This window comes from Callorhinus ursinus, unplaced genomic scaffold (assembly GCF_003265705.2).
Source record: "Callorhinus ursinus isolate GAN/ISIS: 27379988/994484 unplaced genomic scaffold, GSC_fseal_2.0 scaffold21, whole genome shotgun sequence".
Lineage (NCBI taxonomy): Eukaryota > Metazoa > Chordata > Mammalia > Carnivora > Otariidae > Callorhinus > Callorhinus ursinus.
The window spans coordinates 3,841,165-3,861,167 of NW_027397083.1; the positions used below are offsets into that span (position 1 = coordinate 3,841,165).

General features: G+C 41.9%; 1 protein-coding gene across 1 annotated transcript in view; it reads left to right on the plus strand.

Moving 5' to 3' along the window:
* Window positions 1-735: 735 nt before the first annotated feature.
* The window catches only part of NUP160 (nucleoporin 160), a 45,448-nt gene continuing 26,180 nt past the window's right edge, over window positions 736-20,003 (plus strand). Inside the window, exons 1-11 of the mRNA XM_073904597.1 lie at window positions 736-877; window positions 1,148-1,259; window positions 6,495-6,705; window positions 7,444-7,666; window positions 8,971-9,049; window positions 9,747-9,861; window positions 10,497-10,655; window positions 15,650-15,727; window positions 15,991-16,088; window positions 17,300-17,384; window positions 18,801-18,869. Of these exons, the coding sequence (XP_073760698.1) occupies window positions 778-877; window positions 1,148-1,259; window positions 6,495-6,705; window positions 7,444-7,666; window positions 8,971-9,049; window positions 9,747-9,861; window positions 10,497-10,655; window positions 15,650-15,727; window positions 15,991-16,088; window positions 17,300-17,384; window positions 18,801-18,869 (1,329 nt within the window). The 5' untranslated portion in view covers window positions 736-777. The remainder of the gene's footprint in view (window positions 878-1,147; window positions 1,260-6,494; window positions 6,706-7,443; window positions 7,667-8,970; window positions 9,050-9,746; window positions 9,862-10,496; window positions 10,656-15,649; window positions 15,728-15,990; window positions 16,089-17,299; window positions 17,385-18,800; window positions 18,870-20,003) is intronic.

The following is a 20,003-nucleotide window of genomic DNA, read 5'->3' on the forward strand; positions in this document are numbered from 1 at the left end:
CATTCTCCCCCAATACTGAGCATCCTCTGTGTCCTACATACGGGTAAAGCCACAATATCTTCCAAACATCCAGATCAGGAATGGAACGAAAGGCAAATTCCTTTCCCTGAATGCAAGTGAGGAGCATTTATATAACCGCAGCAAGTTGCATCAACGTTTTATTGAACGCATTACGTTTCAGACACAAGAATACACGAATAGTCTCTTGAAAAGATTCCCACACAAGAAATCTCCTCTCTTCAGTACTCGCCCTCTCCCCATCCCACGTGTCGCTGAAGGCCGAAAAGGAGACCAGGCGATTTAGAGCCTGCCACCCCAACGCAGGGAAGGCTGACCGCGAACTCGGAACCCGGCAGAGGGCGCTAAGCTGCCCGGACTCCCCGGACCTCGCCCCTCCCGGGAAGCTCAGCTCAGCCCAGCCGCCAGCCGCCCGCGCCCGGGTTTTCAAAATGGAAACAAACCCGGCCCCGCCCCCTGCCCCGAGGACGCCGGGAAAATGGTGCCGCGCCCCCTGGGGGGTGGTGTCCCAGCCGGCAAGGCGAAAGTTCGCGCAAGCAGAGTCGGCTACCCCTGCCCCTTTCTCTTCTGGCTTCCTCCCTGTCCACTCTCGTTCTCCAGCCAACTGACTGGAAGCCTCGCGACGAACGGCCTGTTGTACCCTCCCTTCTCCGCAGACTTCCTCACCCGTCTGCAACTCCGCCCGCCCCGCCCCCGGAAGTGACGATGGCCGCCCGGCCTAGCTCGCGTCCCGTCGGGCCTTGCGGCGGCGGCGGGAAGATGGCGGCGGCGGGAGCCCTGGAACGGAGCTTCGTGGAGCTTAGCGGTGCTGAGCGCGAGAGGCCGAGACACTTTCGGGAATTCACAGTTTGCGGCATTGGTACGAAAGCAGCCAAGGAGGACGCGATCCGATCCTTCCCCTCGGGCTCCTCCCATGGGTCCTTAAATCTCTGACCCCGGGTTCATACTCCTCTAAGTCCACATGCCTATATCCCCGGGATCAGAGCTTCCGTAGTGTCCTACTTCGTCCTCTCTTCTTCCCTTTCTCTTTGTATAGATTGTCAGTCGTCACCCCCTGCTTTCTCAGCGCCCTCAGTCTCTGTCATCCCGAGATAACCAGGTGTGCAGGCTGACCACTTTCCTTTTGCAGGGACTGCAAATGCCTTGGCTGGAGCGGTGAAATACAGTGAGAGCGCGGGAGGCTTCTACTATATGGAAAGTGGCAAGTTGTTCTCCGTCACCAGAAACAGGTTCATTCATTGGTAAGAGCTGTGTTCGCCGAACCCCCCTGGAAGATCGGATTGTTGGGCCTTTGAATTTTTTCGGCTATTGCCAGAGTGTCATTCTCCGACAGTCTCTTACTCTGCGGTAATGGACAGTCAGGAAAAGAGAAAGACTGTTTTCTCTTGATTTCTTAATCAGGAGAAAACTAAGGGGACACAGAGTTCTAGTAGAGGTGCCCTTCCAGGCAGCACCAAAAGCAGAGGAAATAAAGTTTATGGGATAAAGCCCCAAAGACCAGTTTTAAACTTGAACTCATTGTGTTTTTATAGTGTTTTACAGCTTCCTTCATTCTACAAATACATTTGAGCTTCTTCATGTCAGGCACTGTGCTAAGTTTACTAGAGATGACGTGGTGAACAAAAGGCAACCATCATTTCCATCATGGAAGATGTTGTAGCTGTTTGAGAATAGATGTGGACACACCTTTCATGGGGCAATTTTATGAAGGAAAAAGACACTAAAGTAAGGGACCACAACATAGGTGTATAAACATAAATTTTTCGTACGTGCCTCAGAAGAAAAATATAGGGGCTGTGAGAGGCTAATGAGAGGACCAAATGTTATTGGTGGGACAGGGAAGGCTTTCACGGATATCACATTTAACCTGAGATCTGTAGGATGAAAAGTTGCTCAGGCGGGTGGTTGGGGAGAGAGCAGTCAGCACGTGGGATCACCATATGCAAAATCCATGAGGTAGAAAGACCTGGGCAGATTTGAGGAACTGACTGGAAGTCTGTGTGGCTTAAGTGCAGTGGGTGAAATGGAAAGTGATGTGAGAGATGCTGAGACTGGGAGGTAGAGGGGGTGGTAAACAGGACTCAGATCCTTCCTGACAACTTTGGATTTTTTTTCCCAAGTACACTGAGTAATCATTGAAGGGTCTTAAGGAGTTACTAACTCTTTACTAACATAATCAAAATTGCATAAAGAAAAAATCAGTTTACTTCATGGAAAATGAATTTGGATTAGATAGGTATAATAATAAAAAAAAAAATCTTGCTCTTGTGATGGACCAAGTAAGAGATGCTGGTGGCTCAATTGTGGGAGTAGCTTGGAAAGGAAAAATGGATGGATTTAAGATGCATTTAGAAGGTAGCTTTACGTTTTTCCTCCATCTTTCCATGCCTCCATAATGGTGCACATGAATGTCCTGGCAGATGCTCTCAGGAACATTAACGATGCTGAAAAGAGGCAAACACCAGGTTGTTAGGCTATGCTCCAAAGCCATCATCCAGTTTCTCACTGTGATGATGAAGCATGGTTACATTGGCGAATTTGAAATCATTGATGATCACAGAGTGGGGGAAATTATTGTGAACCTCACGGGCAGGTTAAACAAATGTGGAGTGATCAGCCCCAGATTTGATGTACAGCTCAAAGATCTAGAAAAATGGCAGAATAACCTGCTCCTGTCCTGCCAGTTTGGTTTCATTTTACTGACAACTCAGCTGGCATCATGGACCATGAAAAAGCAAGACAAAACACACAGGAGGGAAAATCCTGGGGTTCTTTTTCTAGGGATGTAATGTGTGCAAATAAAATGCCTCAGTGGGGGGTGGGGAAGGTAGCTTTACTAGGACTTGGTGATAGATTGAATGTGGAGTAAAAGATGGGAAGGGAAAGGGAGCAAAGACAGTTTCCTGGTTTCTGGTATGACTAACAAGATATTGGGTGGCGGGGTTGCCTTTTATATACAGAAGATGGATTTTGGAGAGATGTGAATAATTCTTTGAGATATATTAAATTTGAAGTACCCATGTAGCAGCCCTTCAGAAATGTCATGTAGGCATTGAAATTTATAGGTCCGAGGCTCTGAAAAGAGACCTATGTTAGACATACAAATCTCATTTAAGAAATACTTTTTAGCGCCTAATATGTTCTAGTCAGTGTTTAGAGACTGAGAATACAGCAGGGAACAAAACAAAGTCCCTGCCCTCGTGGAGGCAGACAGGCAATAAACAACAGTAATCCCCCAAAATAAGTAAGTACAGTTTGTCCAGTGATAAGTGGAATAGGGAACAGGGAAGGAAGGTTAGAGGGAAGGGGGAATGCCTGCAGGAGTTGATCTTTTATTTGGGAAAGACCCAGTGATAAGTTGACATTTGAGCAGAGGAAGTAGATATCTGGGGAATAAGATTTTCAGGTAGAACCTTCCAAGAAAAAGGAACCAAAATGCAAAGAACCTTGAGACAGGAGCTTGTTTGTTATGTTCAGAGAATGGCAAGGAGCCAGGAGTCTGCAGCTGAGTGATCAAAGGATAGATTAATAAAGTAGCTGAGGGTCAAATCAGGGTTTTGTTGGTAATTTTAAGGCTTTGACTGTTACTCTGAATTAGATGGCGAGAAGCCAGTGAAGGGTTTTAAGTGGAGGAATGACATGTCTAAATTGTGATTGTAGAGGATCGCTATGGCTGCTGTGTTGAGAACAGAGTGTAGCAGGGAAAGGGTAGAAGCGGGGAGACCAATTAGGAGGTCAGTGCCACAGTCTAGACAAGAGATAATGGCAGCTTAGACCAGGGTGGCATTGGTAGAGGCAGTGAGAAATATTCTGATTGTGGCTATGCTTTACAGATGAGTTTGTTATGGGGCGCCTGGGTGGCTCAGTGTCTGCCTTCGGCTCAGGTCAAGATCCCAGGGTCCCGGGATCAAGCCCCAAGTTGGACTCCCTGATCAGCAGAGAGCCTGCTTCTCCCTCTGCCCCTCACCTGGCTCGTGTACTCTCTCTCTCTCACTCTCTCTCTCAAATAAATAAAATCTTTAAAAAAAAAATGAGATCAGATATAGAGTGTACAGAAAAAGTCAAGGGTGACCTCCAGATTTTTGGCTTGAGCAACTGGAAGTTACAAAGACGCCGTTAATTGAGTTGGGAAAGAGTGCAGGTAAAGCAGGTGTTTTTCAGGTTTGCTAGTCTAAGCATTCTGTTTTGGACAGGTTTCATTTGAAATCCCTGGTAGATATCCAAGTGGAAGTGTTGAAACAATAACCAGTTCAGTGGTAAGTTTGGGCTGAAGACACAGATTTGGGAATTGCTGGCATTAGATGGCATTTAAAGCTGTTACACTGAATGAGATCACCTAGAGATCACCTGCATTATTGGCATTTGGGGCCAGAAAAGTCTTTGTTGTAGGGGACTGCCCTGTACATTGTAGGGTATTGAGCAGCATCCCTGGTCTCGACACACTTCAGACCAATAGCAGCCCCCTCCCAGTTGTGACAAGCAAAAATATCTCCGCATAACTGTTAAATGACCTTAGGGAGTGGGGTCGAACGGCCCCCTGTTGAAAACTTGTATAGATGAGAGAAAAGAGGTCTGAGGACTAAACACTGGGGCACTCCAATACTTAGGAAGATACGGAGACTGGGAAGGAATATCTAGGGAAGTAAAGAGTTGAAAGAAAAGAGCGTGGTATCCCAGAAGCTAACGGAAATATTTCCAGGAGAAGAAGAATGAAAAACTGTTAAATACTGCAGTCAGAGAAGTGAAAATAGACCTTTGAAGGGTGGAGATCATTGGTGACCTTGTCAGAAACTGAGCTCTGGAGAGAAGAGGACAGGGGTTGTGAGAACAGAACGGCTCTCTTAAGGAGCATTACTGTGGGAAGCAGAGGAATCAAATGGCAGCGGGAGGACAATGCAAAGGTGTGGAAGAAATATACCAGTGTATGTATATGCGGTCAAGGGCAATCACTAGAGGAGGGGAATTGAAGAAAGAGATATTTGGAAAAGTATAGATATGGCAGAGGAAGTGTGGGAGAGAGTGAGCAGGAGCTAGGCTTCAAGGAATGAAACAGGGCTGTAGGGAACTGCAGTGGGCAAGGGTCACAGGTGATATCTGGTTGCACACACTTGAGAGCTGAGTGGTTTGGGCAGGGAGGGAGGAACAATGACCCAGAGTGGCAGTGGGGAGCAAGCAAGACATCTGTGCCCTACCTTGAGCCCCCCCCCCAAAGGGAGTGTGGTAGGAAAGCTTACCACCATTAGGGCTCCAGGGGTGTCCTCAGGTGAGATCCAGGACCAGCTTTAACCACAAGGCAGGAAGGTGAAGCAGTTGTTCAGAGATCAGGTTGAGGATCCAGAAACTTGTGCTGATGACATACCATGAGTTAGCAGAAAGGAGCCCCAGGAAATCATCAGAATTCACATGGTGCATATAGTTTTGGGAGTGGATAAGATGGGCTTTGAGAGAATGTGTACAGTGAGCAGATAAGATGACCCAGGAACAGGGTTTGAGAAATAAAAAGTAGGCATCAGGTCAAAGAGGGGAGGGAGCACCTAGAGCTGGGGGAATGAAACCAGCAGAGGGTGGTCTCAGAGAAGTCAAGAAAGAGACTTTTCCGGACAACATGGTCAAGTGTGTAGAATGCTGCAAAGCGGTCAAGTAAGAACAGGACTGAGGAATCCATTGGGATTGGTGTGACGACCTTGGTGAGAAGAGGGCAAGCTGAAGAGTATGATGGACGTGAGGAAATAGACAAGATGTGGCGGAGGGGAAAGGAGAGATTAGGGTAGCCGGGTCGGGACAGGAGCAGGGGGATGGAAGGGGAGAGGCCGGGGAAGAGCATATGTGAATGGAGAGAGGCGGCTTTGGAGGAAGGAGAGAGGGATGCAGGAGGGACATACTTGAGAAAGAGATTGCCCTTGAATTGCTGGAAGGAGACGTGCTCTTTGGGGGCAGATGCAGGCAGTATGGTAAACAAGGTGATGAGAAGTTGAGGCTTTCCCAGCATGGTGTTTTCTGTGATCCAAGGCTACCATATGGCAGAGGTGCGCCTGAAGAAGTCTGCCCTGCATCCTACCTAGCAGGAACAAGTCACAGAAGGGGGGAGAGGCACATTTATTAAGGTCACTATAGTATGATGCTATGGTACTAAGAGTGGAGGCCACATTCCACTGCAAGTAATGGGGGGTGTGGTGTGAATTGTCTTTATAGTGGGGCTTAATTGCATTGAGTATCATTGTTCTAAATAAATGGGTCATCAAGTTTGGAAATGCCTCCATTGTTAACAGAGAATATAATAAGATTTGAATTTTATATTGTGCTGTGTTTTGTAAATGAACATACTGTGATGGTTTGGATTGTAAAATTGATCTGAATTTGTTTGCCCAAAACCTTCAACTTGGGAAAGTTCACTTGGAAACTATTCCCATATATTTCAAAGCAACAATTAGAAAGAAAAGCCTAAACTTTGTAAACAAATGTCTCTTTTTTAATAGGAAGACCTCTGGAGATACATTGGAGCTGGTGGAAGAGTCACTGGACGTAAATCTGTTGAATAATACAGTCCGCCTCAAATTCCAGAATTGCAGCCTCTTACCTGGAGGGGTTCATATCTCTGAAACTCAGAATCATGTGATAATCTTGATATTAACCAATCAAACAGTGCACAGATTACTCTTACCACACCCTTCCCGGATGTATAGGAGTGTAAGTTGGCTAAGGGTAATATCCTTTATTTCTCAGATTACTCTGGCTGTCAGAAATTTAATGCTGGAGCAGTGTCCTTTGGAAATTGAAGGAAAATTGGATTTGTAACCTCTCACCAAGCATACTTTGATAGTTACTATTTAAAATGATCAGGCACATTTTAAGTTTAAGAAATAATTTTTATTGGGCGCCTGGGTGGCTCAGTTGGTTAAGCAACTGCCTTCGGCTCAGGTCATGATCCTGGAGTCCCAGGATCGAGTCCCACATCGGGCTCCCTGCTCGGCGGGGAGTCTGCTTCTCCCTCTGACCCTCTTCCCTCTTGTGCTCTCTGGCTCTCATTCTCTCTCTCTCAAATAAATAAATAAAATCTTTAAAAAAAAAAAAAGAAATAATTTTTATTGAAATTAGCTTTCTTTTTATTTTTAGGCTCTCTTACTTTAAAGACTTTTTTAGGGGCACCTGGGTGTTTTCTCAGTCGGTTAAACATCTGACTTTGGCTCAGGTCATGATCTCGGGGTCCTGGGATCGAGCCCTGCCTCAGGCTCCTTGCTCAGCGGGGAGTCTGCTTCTCCCTCTCCCTCTGCCCCTCACCCTGCTCATGCTCGAGCTCACAAGCTCTCTCTCTCTCAGATAAATAAAATCTTAAAAGAAAAAAAAGCTTTTGTAGCAATTGAAAGGAACTGAGCAAAATTCAGCTTGTTTTGATTTAACAGGTTTTTCTTTTTCATTACTCCACAGGAGTTGGTAATTGAAAGTCAGATGCAGTCCATATTTACTGACATTGGAAAAGTTGATTTCAGGGATCCTTGCAACTCTCAGTTAATTCCAGCTGTACCTGGACTCTCCCCTAATTCTACCACCTCAGCAGCCTGGCTTAGCAATGATGGGGAGGCTCTGTTTGCTCTACCATCTGCTTCTGGGGGAATCTTTGTTCTTAAACTACCTCCTTATGACATACCTGGTAAGAAGGGGAACTGAACTTGAATTTAATTTTAAACAAGGAATGTTGGCATTAAAACCTTAGAAGTCCATACCCATCATCCATGGCAGGAACTGCTTCTCTACTCCCCCTCAAATGATCATTTAGTGTTGCTTGCCTAAGGAGTCTGTAATGCTTTTACTTTTTTTTTTTTTTTTTCTGAGAAAGTAAGATTTTATACAGTGGATGAGGAATTGTAAACCTTTTTGGAGCGTGGGAAGACAGATGACTATAAGATAGCCTATCCTAAGTCCTGTAGTAGAGAGGACTTACTTATCTACCTTCAGGTTGAGGTTCTGTAGTTAAATTAACTGACATGAGGAAGTTCAGCTGCTGATAACCTCCTCCAAGTCACTACTGTCTCTTGCCTGGATTATTGCATTAGCTTCCTAAATATCCCTCAGACCTCTCCTTACCTCTCTACAGAGACTTCTGGGACAGACTGATAGATTTAAAACCTTAGTAGAATCATGTCACTCCATTGCTCAAAGCCCTTTAGTGAGGGTTTGTTCTTCATCTCATGCTGAATAAACCCAAAGTCCTTACATTATCTTACAGTGACCCCCCCCCCCCCCCCCCCTCTCTAACCTCAGCTTTTTTTCCCCCTCGCCTTCTGTGCACCAGTTTCATGCCTTCTTGCAGTTCTTTGAACATACCGGGCACACTCCTACGTCAGGGATTCTGCCTGAGATAGTCTTTCTCCAGCTACTAACTTGGCTTATTCCCTCAAGTCCTCTGGGTCTTTACTCCGTGATCCCTCAGTGTGAGGCCTTCTCTGACCACCCTTTTCAAAATTGCACATACACACGCACCCCCCGCCACAGCATTCACTGTACCCTTCCTGCTTTCACCTATTACTATTCCGCTTGATTTAGCTTCTCTCCTCCTCCCTGTGGGAATATAAGTTCCAAGAGCACAGGTATTGTTTTGTTTTATTTACTGCTAAATCTTCAGTACCTAGAACTATGTCTGGCCCCTGAAAGGAAACCAATGATTCTTTGGGAAAGAATGATTGTTCTGAGCAGCAATAGGGTTACTGTTTGTAAATGGCAAAAGTTTTCCCTAGGAATATGTTAGTGCTATTTTTATTGATCCAATAATGATTCAAAGTATTTTAAGTGGGATGTATGTGGATGGGCTGCATCCTAACATTTCTTCATATAGAAATGTAGAAGCCTGTCACCTGTTCTAAGCACCTTATTCATGGTTGCATCCTTCTTGTTGAGTTTCTCTGAGTCTAACCAAGAGGTGCCTTGGATATCATTGGTTTGTTTTGAATCTCACAGGAATGGTGTCAGTTGTGGAACTGAAACAGAGTTCAGTAATGCAACGACTGCTTATAGGCTGGATGCCAACAGCCATCAGGTAAGTGGTGTCTGGTGGGAAAATCAGAGGGCCCAAGATTTTAATTTTTGCACTGGTCAGCACCTATTAGTCTTACTCCAAGGCAGATAAGCATTAAACTGAAGAGAAGAGTCTGTAAAACCTCACATTCTATCTGAGGAGAGCCACACCTTGGACACCTTGATAACAGAATGATTTTCCATATTCTCACAACATTCCATTCAGTGCTCTGCCCTGACTTAACAAATTCAATTTTATGTAATATTAGAAGTAGAAAGTTTTTGATGATTAGAAGTCTATTCGTGGGCACCTGGGTGGCTCAGTCATTAAGTGTCTACCTTTGGCTCAGGTCATGATCCCAGGGTCCTCGGGTGGAGCCCCACAGCGGACTCCCTGCTCTGCGGGAAGCCTGCTTCTCCCTCTCCCACGCCCCCTGCTTGTGTTCCCTCTCTCACTGTGTCTCTCTCTGTCAAATAAATAAAATCTTAAAAAAAAAAACAAACCTCTATTCCTGTGTTATGTAGAGTCTTCTAAAATGTATCATAGTGGTTGATTGTAAATCAGATAGAAAATAGTTATCTTATACCAGTATGTAAACTCTTAGCTCCTTCTACTGATTAAGAGTGTACATTTATAACTTTGTTTTACCTTTTTAATTACAAATTCTAATCAGATATTTATAACACTAAAACCCTAAAATTGGGTCTTATGTTTTTAGAGGTGATCAGGGACTTTCTGATCGTCCCTTCGCTCTTGCTGTTCATTGTGTCGAGCACGATGCCTTCATCTTTGCTCTGTGCCAGGATCATAAACTACGAATGTGGTCTTATAAGGTAAATGCTACATTTATAGTTACTATAAGCTAAAATAGGATTGTGAATTGTAAGAAAATTGAAATCAGTCTTGCTGTTTCTCTCAAAGATTATTAAGATCACTTAGTTTGGAAAGTATAAGCCATTTCTAGACTCAGTTCCATTTAGCTTTATTTTTCACACATTTCTCTTCCTTTTATATATATATTTTTTAAATTATGAATCCTACAGAATTAAAATAGTGCAGAGAATACGCTTCACTTAAGAGGAACAAATGTTTTTTTAAAAAGGAACAAATGTGTTTTTGAAATGCAAGTTGATAAAATAGTTTTGTTTTTTGTTTTTTTTAAAGGGTGATGTGAAAGTTTATTAAGTGAAGGCGAGAGCAGAAAGGAAAGAAAGCTGTCTAGAGTGAGAGGGGTCCTAAAAGGGTTGCCCTATAAAGTAGTTTTTAAGATTCATAAAACAGTTGATGGTTTTATTTGTCAGACTGAAGACATATTTTCATCTCAGCCTTTAAAAAACCCTGTAGTGTCCCTCAGCAGATAAGAGAAAGAGTGGTAGATGTAATGGATGTGCCTCCTTTCGAAAGGGAAGGAGTTTGTTTTTCTAGCTTGGATATTCTTTGACACTACTTGTCGCCTCATCTTGGGCAGGACCAGATGTGCCTGATGGCCGCCGACATGCTGGAGTATGTTCCCACATTTAAAGACCTTCGGCTCGCCGCTGGGACTGGACATAAATTACGACTTGCTTATTCACCTTCCATGGGACTCTACATAGGGGTGTACATGCACGTCCCCAAACAAGGACAGGTATGAAACACATAAGACCTCTGCCAAGCTATGCACTATGTACCAGTGTGGGGAGGGGGCTATAGATTCATTGAGTCTGTTTAAGCTCTTCACACCAGCGTAGGTGTTTCAAGTGTTGTTTCTGTGGAGATGATGGGTTTTGTGTTAATATGTGAATTTAAAGATCTTGAAGAAGTCAGGATGAAAGGGACTTGAGAGTTTAAAGGAATCTGAAAGGAAAAGTTAACCAAAGGTAAACAAGAAAGAGCCAATTTGGACGTCTGGGTGGAAAAATGGAATCATGAAAGGGACGTAGGTGTTACTAAGTGGTTGGAGGGAAGTTAATTTTTAGCAATAATTTTGCTCATCTTCCAAACACTAGTTGTTGTATGTAGATGAGGTATTTAGGGTGTAATACAATGGTGTAATAATAGAGTAAACAACCATTTGTTGGATACTCTGTGTTTGGCATGATGCCAGGCCCATTATGTACATTAAGAGCAAATGCTTGGACTGTGCTTACTTTGGGTTCACATACTTTACACATATTATCCGTTTAATCCTGATAACATTCCAGTGAGGGTAGGGTTTTTCCTCACTATGCTGGAGGTGCCCATCTGGGTGCCTCCCTCACTTTTGTTGGGCTCTGATGCCCAACTACAGGTTGCCCCTCCATCTGGATGCATTCTTTACTCTATTTGGGCTGATACTCTGCAACTCTTTCAGAGGACACCCCCACCCCTACTTGGGCTCCTATCACCAATACAGACTGCTAGTCTGTGTGGATACCCTCATCATCCTGCTTGAGTCCCCACCCTTCTACCTATGTGTGAAAGCCGTCATACCCTGCTCATGACCCACACCCGAAGCCAAAACTGGATACTCTTTTTACCACCTTGGGCTCTTTTTTTTTTTTTTTTTAAGATTTATTTATTTGAGGGGCGCCTGGGTGGCTCAGTCATTAGGCATCTGCCTTCAGCTCGGGTCATGATCCCAGAATCCCGGGATCCAGCCCCACATTGGGCTCTCTGCTCAGCAGGAAGCCAGCTTCTCCCTCTCCCACTCCCCCTGCTTGTGTTCCCTCTCTCACTGTCTTTCTCGCTGTCAAATAAATAAATAAAATCTTTAAAAAAAAATTAAAAAAGATTTATTTGAGAGAGAGAAAGGGGGGAGTAGAGGGAGAGGGAGAGAAAAAATCCTAAGTAGACTCCCTGCTGAGTGCAGAGCCCAGCACAGGGCTCAGGCTCACAACCCTGAGATCATGACTTGAGCCAAAACCGGGAGTCGGACACTCAACCAGCTGAGCCACCCAGGCGCCCTTTTACTGCCTTGGGCTCTTGATTCATCCCATGACCCTGTCCTTGGTCTCGATTTCTTGGAGTAGCCCACAGAACTCAGGGAAACATTAACTTACAGTTGCCAGTTTACCATATGTTAAAGGATACAGATGAACAACTAGATGAAGGAGTATAAAGGATGAGTCCAGAAGGGTCCTGAGTTCAGAGGCCTCTGTCCCTGTCGTGTTGGGGTGTGCCACCCTCCTGGTACATGGATGTGTTCACCAATCTGGAAGCTCTCCCTATACCATACTATAGGAATTTTTATGGAGGCTTCATGACGTAGACGTGATCCATTATTAACTTGATCTCTAGCCTCCCCCAACCTCCCCAGAAAATGGGGTTGGGGCTGAAAGTTCCAAACTTCCAATCATGGCTTGGTCTTCCTGGTGACCAGCCCCCATCCGGAAGCTATCCAGGAGTTACTGCATTAGAACAAAAGGTGTTTCCAGAGCACCTGGCTGGCTCAGTTGGTAGAGCATGTGACTCTTGATCTCTGGGTGAGTTCAAGCCCCATGTTGGGTGTGGAGCCTACTTTAAAAAAAAAAAAAAGGCATTTATCACCCAGGAAATTCCAAAGTATTTAGGAGCTCTATATAAGATGCTCCTATCATTTCCATCACTCAGGAAAATACAAACATTTTAGCTCAGTATCAGGAGCTGGGGCAGAGACCAATATATGTATTTCTTATTTGACAGATTCTGATAGAGATTATGTTGGTTCTGTAGATGATATTGGACAGTATTTCCATCTTAGCAATATTAAGTCTTTTGGTCCATAAACATGGGATGTTTTTCCATTTATTGAGATCTTCTTTAATTTTTTTTTTTACAATGTTTTATAATTGTCAGGGTATAAGTTTTGCAGTTCTTTTGATCAGTTTATTCCTAGGTATTTTATTCCTTTTAATGCTAGTATAAATGAAATTATTGAAATGAAATTATTATTTTCTCAATTTAATTTTCAGATTTCACAATGCAAGTTTATAGAAATACGGTTGATTTTTATATATTGATCTTGTATCTTGCAACCTTGCCGAATTTTTCTATTCTTCTTTTTTCTATTCTAATAGTGTTACATTGGAGTCCTTAGACTGTCTTATATACAAGATAACCTCATCTGCAAATAGTTTTATTACTTCCTTTCCAATTGAATCAATTGAATGCCTTTTTTTTTTTTTTCTTAATTGCCCTGGATAGATCCTCCAGTACAATATTGAATAGAAGTGGGGAGAGCTTACATCTTTGTCTTGTTGCTGATCTAAGGGAGAAAGCTTTCAGTGTTTGACCATCAAGTATGATGTTAGCTGTGAATTTTTCATAAATGCCCTTTATCGTGTTGAGGAAATTTGTTTCTGCTCCTAGTTTATTGTTTTTATCATGAAAGGGCATTCAGTTTGGTTCCATTGCCTTGATTTCATGTTAAAACACCGGTAATTTTACCCTCTATTTAGGCTTTTTCATCATCAATGCAAAAATAACACAGTGAAAAAGACAAATAATGTATTATTAAAAGACTTTCAGCCTCACAGGGGCGGGGGGGTGGCTGGTTCAGTTGGTAGAGCAGGCACGTGCAACCAGGACGCCTGGGTGGCTCGGTTGGGCGACTCCCTTCGGCTCAGGTAATGATCCTGGAGTCCCACATCGGGTTTCCCGCTCATCGGGGAGTCTGCTTCTCCCTCTGACCCTCTTCCCTCTCGTGCTCTCTATCTCTCATTCTCTCTCTCTCAAATAAATAAATAAAATCTTTAAAAAAAATAAAATAATAAAAAAAGACCTACTAAATTGATAAATATCCCACTAAGGGGTTGAGATCTGCAACTTATAAAATATAGCTCTAGGCTAGGATGAATATGAATACTACATATATTTTCCATATTTCATACACTGCTATTTTTTTCCCAAGAGGGACTCTCACTGTATATTTTTCTTTTAGTACTTCCTTGTGGACAGTTGCTTATGTTATAAAGACAGAATCATTGTCACTCATCAATTTATAGTGAATTTTCTTTATCCAAAAAAATTACTTAAAAATATCCATTAGGGGCTCCTGAGTGATTCAATCATTAGGCGCCTGCCTTCGGCTCAGGTCATGATCCCAGGGTCCTGGGATCAAGCCCCGCATCAGGCTCCCTGCTCTGCGGGAAGTCTGCTTCTCCCTCTTCCACTCCTCCTGTTTGTGTTCCCTCTCTCGCTGTGTCTCTCTTTGTCAAATAAATAAAAAATAAATAAAATATCCATTAAATAAAATTTTTGGGTTTGAAAATATTTGTTTTGGTAGTAGAGTTAAATACTACACTTGAATTACAGAGTTTAGTTTTTAGTAAAGTTAACTAGTGTTGATATGTATTGCATATATGTTTTAAATTATCTCTGGTACGGGGCTCCTGGGTGGCTCAGCCGGTTGAGCAGACGACTCTTAGTTTCAGCTCAGGTCATGATCTCATGGGTCGTGAGATCAAGCCCCACATCAGGCTCCATACTCAGTGGGAAGTGTGCTTGAAGATTCTCTCCCTGGGCCCCTCCCTGCACTCTGGAGCGTACTCTTGCTCTCTCGCGCGCTCTCTCTCAAATTAATTATCTCTGGTACTTTCATAAAAATATAAACTTAAAAACAGGCTTCTGACCATAATGAGATACTACCTCACACCCATGGGATGGCTACTATCCAAAAAAAACTCAGAAAATAGCAGGGTTGACAAGGATATGGAGCAATTGAAACCCTAGTGCATTGCTGGTGGAAATGTAAAATGTTGCAGCCACTGTAGAAAACATTGTGGCAGTTCCTCAAAACAAAATTGATCATAGCATTACCGTGTGTTTCAGCAAATTCCACTTCTGGGTATATACCCCAAAGAATTCAAAGCAAGGTCTCAAAGACATATTTATACACCCATATTCATAGCATTGTTTACAATAGGCAAAAGGTAGAAACAGCCCAAGTGTTCCTTGACAGATGAATGAATAAACAAAAATGGTATATACATAAAATGGAATATTATTCAACCTTTTTAAAAAGGAAGGAAATTCTGACACATGCTACATCATGGAGAGACCTTGAGGATGTTAAGCTAAGTGAAGTAATCCAGTTACAAAAAAAGAAAATACTATTAAGATTCCAATTATATGGGGCGCCTGGGTGGCTCAGTCATTAAGCATCTGCCTTCAGCTCAGGTCATGATCCCAAAGTCCTGGGATCGAGCCCCGCATCAGGCTCCCTGCTCAGCAGGAAGCCTGCCTCTCCCTCTCCCACTCTCCCTGCTTGTGTTCCTGCTCTCGCTGTCTCTTTCTCTGTCAAATAAATAAATAAAATCTTTAAAAAATTCCAGTTATATTTTAAAAAGATTCCACTTATATAAAAAGTGCCTAGAGTAGTCAAGTTCATAGAGACCGAAAGTAGAATGGTGGGTGCCAGGGACTGGAGGGAGAAGGGAGTGTGGAGTTGTTTAATGAGTATAGTTTCAGTTTTACAAGATGAGAAAATATCTGGAAATAGGTTGCATGATAATATGAATGTATTTAACACTACTCGACTGTATCTTAAAAATGGTTAAGATGATAAATGTTATGTGTATTTTACCACATTTTTTAAAAAATTGGTTTCTGGATGCTCATAACTCTTAGAAAGTAGCATGTTGATTATTTCAAGTAATAAAATATCAACTTATGTTTCAACAGTTCTGCATTTTCCAGCTGGTGAGCACTGAGAATAACCGCTATAGTCTAGATCACATTTCCTCCCTATTCACTTCTCAGGTAGGTTGGATCATCCTTGGCTTATCTAAACACAAGTACAGGAAAGAAGTATTGACTGACTCAACTATGTTGTAAAGGGATGGAAATCTTAAAATGGAATATTTAATGATACGTGCAAACAAAATTTCATTTGGGTTTTACCAAGTTCTTGTGGTACCATCTTTTGTTTTTATGCTTTTACCTCCTATTGATACAAATTTAAGTCACTATAAGCTATTACCCTTTCTTATTTTAACCTCTTTTTCCCTCATATTTCCCCCTAGGAGACACTGATTGACTTTGCCATAACCTCTACAGATATCTGGGCCATGTGGCATGATGCTGAAAACCAAACCGTTGTGAAATACATCAACTATGAACAGTATGGATCACTTACCTCTGTCATCCTGCCTCACCCCAAGGAGTTTCATATTTAGAAAACAGAGCTTTTTATGTAGAACCAAAGTCAGGTGTTCGCATTGAAAGGATTCAGCCCTGGATTTGCCTGTTGTTAACTATTTTCCGAAATTCCTCCTTTTGCATTTTGTGTTATTTCTTACCTTTTGGTTTTAGAACAAACTGAAGAATTACTTAGGAATGAGATAAAGAAAATACCGTATATCTTGGGAGAAATGGCACATACCCAAAATAATTCTAATTTGGGAGTTTTCTTTGCTTCTGAGCAGACTATTTCTGACAGCCACAACTTCCAAAAGATATACTACAGCCCTTGGATTCTCAATTTCCTCATCATAAGAAGAGACATTGATTGCACAAGTATAGTGCTTTTCAAACTTTTTTAAAACAGGAAACCCCTTTTTTTGAAAGATCATGAACTCCAGTATATAAAACTAGTATGAGTATAAAATTGTAACACAATTTAACGTGTTGATAATCTCTAATATTAGGTATATTTGGTCTCTAATATTTTTAATGTACATGATAAAAGATGTTTTTTAGTAGTTACAAAGTACATTAAAAAAATAATTTTGAATCAAACACTGTGTAACCCCTGAAATGACCTGGGTAGGATTCCCTGGCATACAGCTTAATGTCCTTGGAACTAAACTAATTGAACCTTAGCGATCCCTCATAACCCTGTATTCTAGAACAGAATTAAAGGAATAGTTGCCCCAGATGGTTGAGCCACACCTCACAAAATATGAAAATACCCCTATAGATAGCATTCCAGCAAAATAGTAAAAAGCAGAACTCTGGTATCAGATGAGAGTTTGAGTCCGGTTGTGAAACTGAGTAGATTTGAGATACCCTAAGCCTCACTTTCCCCATCTGCATAATGAGGGTATTACATCCTTTAGAGTTACCATAAGGCTTACATGAGTAATACCCTTAACTGCACTTAGCATAGTGTCTAACATATAGTAAATGCACATTAATAGCTATTATTTATAGATTTGTGGTTAGAGTTTTAATTTCAGGAAGATGCCTGTTAATCTGTTAAGAGCACTTCTCTAAAGCCAGACTGCTGAAAATAAGTTTCATTTATTTATTTTTAAACTTTTACTAGATCAACAGCTAAGCTTTTAGTTATCATTTTTATGTAGACTGATGGTCTTTTTTGTTTCCCTGTAGTAATGCTGCAGGTCAATGGAATTCGGTTTTTATGCACTCTCTGCCAGAGGAAGAGATCATTCTCAGAGATGATCAAGACCCCAGAGTAAGCAACATTGAAGTCTTATGTAAGGGGATGATTTACTCTGATCATTAGTTTGAGAAGAATCAGTTGTGTTAGTCTGAATTCTTTCAGCTGCAGGTGAAAGAAACCCACCTCAAACTGACTTAAGCTTAAAAGGAAAATGTTTTGATTTGTGCAGCTGAGAAGCTGAGAGTTACCTGGCTTCAACCATGGCTGGAACAGTGCTTTCAGGGCTTGATCTCTCCTTTTTCTCTATTCTGCTTTCCTCCTTGTTGGGTTTATTCTCAGGCAGGCTCCTTGAGCCTGTGCATTCTATGAACCTAGGAACCCCAGAGGAAAGAAAGAACCTCTGTCCCTGGTCCTGAAGTAGACTCTCATTTACCTGGCTTGAACCATGTGCTGATTTCTGATATAGTCACTCTGAGCAGAAGGAATAGGTAATATGGCTTGGCAGGAGAAACCTGTCCAACCTGCACCTTGCTCTTGTGGAGATGGTGAAGTCAGTTGAGTATGGGGAATATGGGTAGAGGAGGAATGGTTCCCCGGAGAAAGATAGGGACTTGTTAGTAAAAGAAGGGAAATTGATCCTGGGCAGGCATAAACACTATGTGTCCACTATACCAACCGTGTTGGTACATACATGTATAACCTAGAAATCAAATAAATTCTGGTAGTATATATACTATGAAGAAAATAACTTTAAAAGGTAATACAATAGCGAGCAAAACAGGCCAGTCTCCCTGTTTTTCAGAGATACCTTCAGGATAAGTAGAAGCAAAAGCTTTCAGATGATGCCTTCATGCTAAAATGAGGTTGAAGATTATGGGCCTGAGGTCATTCCCTAAAACCTCAGTAGGAGGAAGGAAATTTGAATGAAGGTCAGTCAGGTTTGCTACTTCCTGCAAATCTGATTTAAAAATTTGGGCAGAATAATTAGGCAACATAGGACTTCCCATTTTTTTTCTCTCTACTTCATTCCCCTGCTAGTGACAGCTTATTGCAAGTTTTTGTTTTTTACATGTAATGCCTATTCATGGTTCCTTTTCTTTTATATGTGAGCCACTTTGTGGATTGTGTAGAAACCAGTTTAGTTTAACTGTTCTCTTCCCAGTGTGTATCACCAATAAACTGGGTTCGCCTTTTCCATTTAAGGTTGGCATTTGACAAGCTGTGTTTTCCAGTGGAACGCTATGAGGTACTCCATGAGGAACACACTGATTTCATTATAGTGTACCTAGTTGACTCAGAGATACTGCAGTCTTCTCAATGTCAAAAGATAGAACTGCCCTAGTACTTGGTATTGCTCAAATATAGAAAGGCTATATTTATATAATGGAAACTCAAATGTTAGCGCTAATGTGATTAATTCTTCCTTCAAATTTTTCCAGATTTTATCTATTTAGAGTGACACTAATTTTTGTTTTACTGTTCTAACAGGAGATGTATTTGCAGAATCTATTTACACCAGGACGATTCATAAATGCAGCTTTATGTAAAGCTTTACAGGTCAGCAAGAAAAGATTTAATGTTTATTTAAGACTATCTCTTACTTTGTCACTATCATTGTATAATTAATAATTGCTATTTTTGTTGTTTTATATACACTAAACACCAAACGTATTTTTGCAGTTGTAGATACTTGTGCTTGTTAGTGTAATTTTTTAAATGTTTTTTCCATTAAGTAAGACTCCCAACAGGGAGGTAGAGCTGTGGGTACTTTCCCAATGACTACTGAAGTGTGCCAGTAGTAAAAAGAGAAATTTGTGCCTACACTATTGTAAAAAGATACCATACTGTACTGCATGTAATCTCAGTACTTGAAAGAAATTTAAAATGTTTTCTTGGTTAGTTTTGATGGTACTCTCTTTCACCCTTTTGTTAATACAACGAAGGTCTGACTTAGTTCAGATTCAAAAAAAACCTCTGAAAATCTAATCTTCAAAGTCACATGGCTTAAGAGATACTTAATGCTTTACAAAAGGATTCTTTACTTTAAAGTCACTTCAGCATCCTTAAATTGCCATTAACTTCGTGAATTAAAAATGGAATAATCAGGGTTGCCTGGGTGGACCCATCTGCTAAGCATCTGCCTTCAGCTCGGGTCATGATCCCAGGGTCCTGGGATCAAGCCCTGCATCGGGCTCGCTGCTCAGCAAGAAGCCCGCTTCTCCCTCTCCCACTCCCCTGCTTGTGTTCCCTCTCTCGCTGTCTCTCTCTCTGTCAAATAAATAAATAAAATCTTAAAAAAAAAAAAAAAAAAGAATAATCACTCATAGAATTGAAAGGTCCCTCAGAATCTCCTTACCTGACCTTCCACACAAACACCTTCTGAGGCTTTTCCAACCACCATTCAGCTCCTGGTTGTCTCTGCCTTCAGTGATCAGTTTCCCACTGGCTCTTGTGTGAGTTATTGTTCCCAAGCTGTGTTATTTAAAAGCTCTTCCCAGTATTAGATCACATTTAGCCCCTATCCTTTTGGTGGGTTCTCTCTTTTGGGACTTCATGGAACATGCCTGTCTTCTGCAAAGCAACTAGTCAAATATTTTAGGAATCTTTCCCATCTTTCTCCAGATTAAATACACCCAGTTCCTTAACTTTGTCTCAGGTGATACCATTTCTAGACCCTTTTCTTTTACATAC